Source organism: Theobroma cacao, chromosome 10 (assembly GCF_000208745.1).
Source record: "Theobroma cacao cultivar B97-61/B2 chromosome 10, Criollo_cocoa_genome_V2, whole genome shotgun sequence".
Classification (NCBI taxonomy): Eukaryota; Viridiplantae; Streptophyta; class Magnoliopsida; order Malvales; family Malvaceae; genus Theobroma; species Theobroma cacao.
Genome location: NC_030859.1, coordinates 21167279 through 21176609, shown reverse-complemented (window position 1 = coordinate 21176609; position 9331 = coordinate 21167279). Strand labels below are relative to the sequence as shown.

The 9331-nt window shown below is 32.5% G+C and overlaps 1 protein-coding gene across 1 annotated transcript; it reads right to left on the bottom strand.

Annotated features, from left to right (window-relative positions):
- Positions 1772-4085, bottom strand: LOC18587446 (F-box/LRR-repeat protein At3g26922). The gene is made up of 3 exons (XM_018128933.1): positions 3123-4085; positions 1956-2070; positions 1772-1800 (listed from the first exon to the last, which is right to left on the bottom strand). The coding sequence occupies exons 1-3, from the start codon at positions 4083-4085 to the stop codon at positions 1772-1774; spliced, it is 1107 nt and encodes a 368-aa protein (XP_017984422.1).

The following is a 9331-nucleotide window of genomic DNA, read 5'->3' as shown; positions in this document are numbered from 1 at the left end:
CATGGATAAGAAAAAGTAAATATTCATAATGATCCTCGTAAATACCCAATATATGGATGAACAAGTTAATGGATATGTAATCAAAGTCAAAGTCCACTCTAATTTTGAATATCTTGTACAAATCAAAGTCCAGTTCAATATTTTGGACAATATAATATTTATTGTTGAAAATAGAATAACTTTTTTGAACATTTTTTATACATATGTGAAATGTCGATTGGCAAAATGAACATGGATATATGATATCTAGTTTTATGTTTTATTTTCTTATCATATGTTACACACTTTTGTTTAAGTTATTGCTACCATATGCAATACTACTTACAATTCTTAATATAGAATGTCAATAAAATTTTACAAAATGCACATCAATCAAACCATTAAAAAAAATCAAGATATTAGTACTGCAAAATCGACCTTTATGCATTGAAAATCTTGTTGCGTAACTCAGGTATCAATTTTGTCTTAATTTAATTTTTATACATTTTAATCATAGTTTACTTCAAATATAAAAATTTAACTAAAAATTTAATTCTGTCTAACAATTTTTCAATATCAAATTATAAAGCTTTAATTGTTAGCATGAAAAAGGGGTTTGGCCTGGTTGGACTTGAGAGTAACAAAGTAAACATGAGCATGAAGAGTGAAACCATGCCTCAAGATACTGTGGTACATGTCTTACACATTCTCAATAAGATATACAAACTTGTAGCTCTAAAACAATATCATAATTGATTAAACATAAAATGTTCATTTGGATTAAATGGGCAGTGTAGTGCTCAAATATGCAGAAAACTCAATGACCAAGGAGGAAAATAAACAGTATATGATTTTAGTGTTTTCAAACTTTTTGATCCCATCAGCCACGTTTTCTTAACTATAAGCCCAATATTTTGCTAAAAAATTGCCTTACTTTTAATTGTTTAAGAAGCTTTGATTGAGATAGAATAGAAATAGAAATCAGATAGTGAAATTCAACTATTTATACAACCAAAGTTTCTCTCTACTTTAGAAGTAGCTTCATACATAGAATGTTAATAAAATTTAAAAATTCACATCAATCAAACACCTAAAAAAGATCTTGATATTGCGGTCATGAAGCCAACCTTTACCCACCATAAATCTCACTGTGTAAGATAGGTACCAACTGAGGCTTAATTTAATTTTTATACATCTTAATCATAATTTAGTTAAAATATAAAAATTTAATTCTTTCTAACAATTTTCTAATATCAAAATTATAAGGCTTTTGTTGTCAGCATGAAAAAAAGGCTTGGCCTGGCTAGACTTCTGAGTAGCCAAGTAAACATGACCATGAAAAGTGAAACCATGCCTCAAGATGCCATGGTACATGTTGTACACATTCTCATTAAGATATACAAACTTGTAGCTCTAGAACAATAAAATTGATTAAACATAAAATGTTCATTTGGATTAAATGGGCAGTATAGTGCTCAAATATGCAGAAAACACAATAAGCAAGAAGGAAAATAAATAATATATGATTTTAATGTTTTCAAACTTTTTGATCCCATCAGCCACGCCTTCGTATGTATAAGACAAATATTTTTGCTTAAAAATTGCCCTACTTTTAATTGCTTAAGAATCTTTGATTGATATAGAATAGAAATAAACATCAGAAAGTGAAATTCATCCATTTATACAGCCAAAGTTTCTCTCAACTTTAGAAGTAGCTCCATACATAAAAAAACAGCAAAAATCAACATAAAAAACTGACAATCAGTTTTAGAAAGAGTTTACAAAGCTCAAGTCACTTGCTATCCTTAGAACTACCCATGCCTGAGAAATCAATTACAAAGCAAAGCTCGTAATATAATCAATTTTCACATTTCAAGTCAAATATACATTAATTATTAACAAAAAGTAAAAAATAAAGTAAAAATACATACATATTTTCAATACAGTAAAGTTGTTGAGAAAGTAGTTCAAGATACATGCAGGCATTTCAAACCTCTTGCTTTGCCACTTCTTAACTTTTATCTTCAGATGCTTTAAATTAGCAAATGGCAATCCATTTTGATCCAGCAAGGACGGAACTTTGGTGAGAACCTTACCACAAATAAATGGTTATAAGAGATTAGAAAAAGAAATCTTTGAAAAATTCACATATTAAGATGCATTTGTTTTATCTAATTCACAATAATTGTCGTTGTCCGTTATAAGAATAAACAATTTGCTCTACTGTCTTTTAAATGTAAAATATAAGAAAACCAAAGGCAAATATGTTAATGATGCAACAAGTGAGTCTAGCAATATATATCCACCTTTTGTGTGTAATAAGGAGTTCAAAAGAATAAATAGATGGCTATTAATAAAATATATACCAGTAGGTATGCTACAATAAAACAAATTAGAAGCCAATCTTTATAAAATATAATAAGAGAAGCAATGACCGAATCAAAGCATTAAGGAATAATTACTTTTTCTCTTAAATTCTATATATTTAACATTCAAATTTCCTTAAAATTTCTTTTCATTAAAATTTTCATGAACCAAAAAATGTCAAAATGAACATGCTGGGGATCTCAAACGGAAACAGATTGTTAAATCTAAGACACAATGTATCTCATGCTTAAACATGCTCTTTTACAATTGAAAGAGAAAGCTAAAATGATCTTTCAGGCCTCGTTAAATTTTATACAACTTGTCAATATAAGACAACAAATGACCTTGACATGGAAAATTTCTTACCACCTTATTCAATGATCCATTTCCTTTTGTGGAGACGAATTCTTATCCTTAAATCCTTTGACACGATAGTTTAAAAATGTAAGACACATTTATAAAGTGGTGATGAGAAACGTAAATTTAGTATGAAATCTATCTGAACAAGTTGAGTTCTATTATTCTTTTAGAATGATGAAACACTATCCTTCTAGATACCGTAACATTTAGTTTTCCATTTCAGTTTGTGTCCTCTTTTGTATCAATTTCCAAGCAAGAGTTGAAGAGAAAATGAACAATATGCTGCTCTGTATCATAGTATGTAAAACTAACAACGCATTACACACGTGTGATGGAGAGAAAGTGTTGCAAATCACTTTAAGCATCAAGATCAATATACCACAATATGAAATGGAAAATGAGTAAAAGCAATTTACCTGCACTGTCGACGATGATAATGTCAAGGATTTTGCATGACGAAACCCGTTAAGGGTGTTGATCAAACGAAGAACATACTCTTCTTCATTGTGTCTAAATTTGGGTGTCTTTATATCAAAATATACATAATCGACAGATGCAAGGTTATCCGTTAAGCACACAATCGGAGGAGTACCAGAATACTTAAAGGTTGTGAGTCGGGGAGCATAAATCTCAACCTTACCTTCACCAAGAAATGCAAATGAAAGTACCAAGCTTCTCAGATTATCAGCATCAATACACAAACCTTCACTACCCACCGTTAAAATATCAAAAAGTTGCAAAGTTTCAAGATTTGGGCAACATGAGAAAGCCGTTGGTTCAAAGTTTGGTCCACCCGTCGAGAAATGAGAAAGATGCAAAGACTTAAGAGCTGGACAAGCCAGTAATGTGGGTAGTTTCATGGGCATCCAATCACTACCTTTCAACTCGAGTGATGTCAATGATTGACAAGTCCAGAAGCTCTCGGGCAATATATATTGGCAATCAGAGCGGGAATGGAAGGTGAGTTGTTGGACATTGTGTTTAACAGCATAACAAATCAATCCGTCTACGAGAAAACAATGCGGGTCGTAGATATGAGATTGGACATAAACCTTGACAAGGTCAGTGGGGCAACGCCGGAAAAGGACCTGGCTGATGAAATTGCTGAAAGAACACATCTTCATCTCTACCTCCTCTTTGTCTTCGTCATCTATTTCCTGTTGGAAAGGGAAAGTATCGAAATCGAAGTCAAGGTTTGGAAGGGATTGCCAGAGGGGCTTCCATCTCTTGGACAAAACACAGGTTTGAACCGCCTGCTTGGTGTTTAAGAAAGACATGATTTTAAGGAGAAGATCATCAGGTAACTTGCTGATCCTGTCTTCAACAGTCATGTTCCTCCTCCCAAGTGTTAACAACAACATATCGCTGAAATCTTCCATCTAAACTTTTCCAAGACCACCCAAACTTGCAATATGAAAAAGGGAGAGAGGGGATTTTGAGTTTTCTAAAAGAGAAGAGACTGTTTGAGTGAGAGGTAACGGCTTGAGAGGTTTGCAGAGAGAAAATGGTAAGGAAAATGAAAATTCGGACTCTTACCTTATACTTATGTTTTAACCATCAATGTCCACTCCATTTTTTTTTGGACAATATGGTATTTATCATTAAATATTTTTTTTGGACAATATGGTAAGGCTTGGCCTGGCTAGACCTGACAGTAGCCAAGTAAACATGACCATGAAGAGTGAAACCGTACCTCAAGATGCCATGGTACATGTCTTATACATTCTGATTAAGATATAAAAACTTGCAGCTCTAGAACAATATAATTAATTAAACATAAAATATTCATTTGGATTAAATGGGCAGCATAGTGCTCAAACCTGCTAAAGACACAATTCGGATTAACCATCAATGAAAATTCGGATTCTTACCTTATACTTATGTTTTAACCATCAATGTCCACTTTAATTTTTTTTTTGGACAATATGGTATTTATCATTAAATATTTTTCTTACATTTTCTCTACATAGGTAAAATGTCGAATAGTAGAATGAAACTTAAAAAATGCATATTTTGTTTGAGTTATTGTTATCATTTGTACTACTATTTACAATTCTAAATATATAGAATGTCAATGAAATTTTACAAAATGGACATCAATCAAACACTTCAAAAAAAAAAAAAACACAATGACCATGAAGAGTGAAACCATGCCTCAAGATGTCGTGGTACATGTGTTACACATGCCATGGCATCTCCATACATAGAATGTCAACAAAATTTACAAAATACACATTAATCAAACACTTAAAAAAGTTCTTGATATTATGATCAAGAAGTTGACCTTTACCCACCATAAATCTCATTACAAAGCACGGGTATCAACTGAGTCTTAATTTAATTTTTATACACCTTAATCGTAATTGAATTCAAATATAAAAATTTAATTATGTTTAACCATTTTTCCATATCAAAAGTTTAAGGCTGTTGTTGTTAGCATGGAAGAAAGGCTTGGCCTGGTTGGACTTCAGAGTAGTCAAGTAAACATGACCATGAAGGGTGAAACCATGCCTCAAGATGCCATGGTACTTGTCTTACACATTTTCATTGAGATATACAAACTGGCAGCTGTAGAACAGTATAATTGATTAAACATATAATGTTCATTTGGATTAAATGGGCCACATAGTGCCCAAATCTGTGAAAAAACACAATAAGCAAAAAGGAAAATAAACAGTATATGATTCTAATGTTTTTGAACTTTTCGATCCCATCAGCCATGCCTTCTTATCTATAAGCCAAATGTTTTGCTTAAAAATTACCCTACTTTTAATTGTTGAAGAATCTTTGATTGAGATAGAAACTAAAATCAGATTGTGAAATTCATCCATTTATACAACCAAAGTCTCTCTCAACCTTAGAATTATCTCCTTACATAGATGCTAATAAAATTTACAAGATGCACATTAATTAAACACTTAGAAAAGATTTTGATATTACGATCATGAAGCCAACCTTTACCCACCATTAGTCTCATTGCAAAGCACAGGTATCAATTGAGTCTTAATTTAATTTTTATACATCTTAATCATAATTTAGTTAAAATATAAAAATTTAATTCTGTCTAACAATTTTCCAATATCAAAGTAATAAGGCTTTTGTTAGCATGAAACAAAGGCTTGGCTTTGCTAGACTTGAGAGTAACCAAGTAAATGTGACCATGAAGAGTGAAACCATGCCTCAAGATGCCATGGTACATGTCTTACACATGCCATGGCATCTCCATACATAGAATGTCAATAAAATTTACATAATGCGCATTAATCAAACACTTAAAAAAGTTCTTGATATTATGATCACGAAGTCGACCTTTACCCACCATAAATCTTATTGCAAAGCATGGGTATCAACTGAGTCTTAATTTAATTTTTATACATCTTAATAATAATTTAGTTCAAATGTAAAAATTAAATCCTGTCTAACAATTTCCAATATCAAAATTATAAGGCTTTTGTTGTTAGGGTGAAAGAAAGGTTTGGCTCGGTTGGACTTTAGAGTAGCCAAGTAAACATAACCATGAAGAGTGAAACCATGCCTCAAGATGCCATGGTACATGTCTTACTCGTTCTCAATCAGTTATTCAAACTTGCAGCTCTAGAACAATATAATTGATTAAACATAAATTGTTCGTATGGATTAAATGGGCAGCATAGTACTCAAATCTGTAGAAAACATAAAGAGCAAAAAGGAAAATAAATGGTATATGATTCTAATGTTTTCGAACTTTTTGATCCCAGCAGCCACGCTTTCGTATCTTTAAGCCAAATATTTTTGCTTAAAAATTACCCTATTTTTAATTGCTTAAGAATCTTTGATTGAGATAGAATAGAAATGAAAATCAAATAGTAAAATTCATCCATTTATATAGCCAAAGTTTCTCTTGACTTTAGAAGTAGCTACATACATAAACAAAACAGAAAAGACCAACATAAAAAACTGACAATCAGTTTTAGAAAGAGTTTACAAATCTCAAGTCACTCGCTATCCTCAAAACTATCCATCCCTGAGAAATCAATTGCAAAGCAAAGCTCGTAAGATAATCAATTTTCACATTTCAAGTCAAATATACATTAATTATTAAATAAAAATAAAAGATAAAGTAAAAATACTTACATATTCTTAATATAGCAGAGTTGTTGAAAAAGTAGTTTAGGATACATGCAGGCATTTCAAACCTCTCGCTTTCCCACTTCTTAACTTTTATCTTCATAAGATTTAAATTAGCAAATGGTTATGGATTTTGATCCAGCAAGGATGGAAATTTGGTGAGAACCTTACCACAAAGAAATGGTTATATGAGATTAGAAAAGGAAATTTTTGAGAAAATCACATATTAAGATGCATTCGTTTTTATCTAAATCACGATAATTGTCATTGTTCGTTATAAGAAAAAATAAGATAACAAAAGAGAACAGTAGCCAACTTATCAAGATAAGACAATAGATGACTTTGACATGGAAAATTTCTTCGTTCTTACCACCCTATTCAATGGTCCATTTCCTTTTTCGCAGGTGAATTCCTATGCGGGAATTCTTTGACAATATAGTTTAAAAGTACAAGACACATTTATAAAGTGGTGATGAGAAACGTAAATTTAGTATGAAATCTATCTGAACAAGATGATTTCTGTTATTCATTTAGAATGATGAAACAATATCCTTCTAGATGCTGTAACATTTAGTTTTCCATTTCGGTTTGTGTCCTCTTTTGTATCAATTTTCAAGCATGAGTTGAAGAGAAAATGAACAATATGCTGCTCGGTATCATAATATATAAAGCTAGCAACGCATTACACACCGGTGATGGAGAGAAAGTGTTGCAAATCACTATAAGCATCAAGATCAATATACCACAATATATCATAAATTCAAACGATCAATAATATGAAATGGAAAATGAGTAAAAGCAATTTACCTGCACTGTCGACGATGATAATGTCAAAGATTTTGCGTGACGAAACTCACTAAGGGTGTTGATTGAACGAAGAACATATTCTTCTTCATTGTGTCTAAATCTGGATGGTGTCTTTATATCAAAATATACATTATCGACAGATGCAAGGTGATCCGTTGAGCACACAATCGGAGGAGTACCAGAATACTTAAAGGTTGTGAGTCGGGGAGCATAAATCTCAACCTTACCGTCACCAAGAAATGCAAATGAAAGTACCAAGCTTGTCAGCTTAAGAGCATCAATACATAAACCTTCACTACCCACCGCTAAAATATCAAAAAGTTGCAAAGTTTCAAGATTTGGGCAACCTGAGAAAGCCGTTGGTTCAAAGTTTGGTCCAGCCGTAGAGAAATGAGAAAGATGCAAAGACTTAAGAGCTGGACAAGCCAGTAATGTGGGTAGTTTCATGGGCATCCAATCACTACCTTTCAACTCGAGTGATGTCAATGATTGACAAGTCCAGAAGCTCTCGGGAAATAAATATTGGCAATCAGAGCGGGAATGGAAGGTGAGTTGTTGGACATTGTGTTTAACAGCATAGCAAAGCAATCCGTCTACGAGAAAACAGTGCGGGTCATAGATATGGGATTGGACACAAACCTTGACAAGGTCAGTGGGGCAACGCCGGAAAAGGACTTGGCGGATGAAATTGCTGAAAGAACACATCTTCATCTCTACCTCCTCTTGGTCTTCGTCATCTATTTCCTGTTGGAAAGGGAAAGTATCGAAATCGAAGACAAGGTTTGGAAGGGATTGCCAGAGGGGCTTCCATCTCTTGGACAAAACACAGGTTTGAACTGCCTGCTTGGTGTTTAAGAAAGACATGATTTTAAGGAGAAGATCATCAGGTAACTTACTGATCCTGTCTTCAATAGTCATGTTCCTCCTCCCAAGTGTAAACAACAACATATCGCTGAAATCTTCCATCTAAACTTTTCCAAGACCACCCAAACTTGCAAGCGAGAGAGGGGATTTTGGGTTTTCTAAAGGAGAGGAGACTGTTTGAGTGAGAGGTAACGGCTTGAGGGGTTTATAGAGAGAAAATGGTAAGGAAAATGAAAATTCAGCTTCTTACCTTATACTTATGTTTTAACCATCAATGTCCACTCTGATTTTTTTTTTGGACAATATGGTATTTATTATTAAATATTTTTCTTACATTTTCTCTACATAGGAAAAATGTCGAATAGTAGAATGAAACTTAAAAAATGCATATATATGCTACATATTTTATTTGACTTATTGCAATCGTATGTAATACTATTTACAATTCTTAATATAGAGAATGCCAATAAAATTTTACAAGATGCATATCAATCAAACACTTCAAAAAAATCATGATTTTACGACCACGAAGCTAACCTTTACCCACCATAAATCTCACTTCGTAACACAAATATCAATTGAGTTTTAATTTATTTTTTATACATCTTAATTATAATTTAGTTCAAATATAAAAATATTACTAAAAATTTAATTTGGTCCATCAATTGTTCAATATCAAATTATAAGGCTTTTTGTTGTTGGTATGAAAGAAAGGCTTGGCCTGGCTAGACTTGAGAGTAGCCAAGTAAACATGACCATGAAGAGTGAAACCATGCCTCAAGATGCCATGGTACATGTCTTACACATTCTCATTGAGATATACAAACTTGCAACACTAGAACAATAT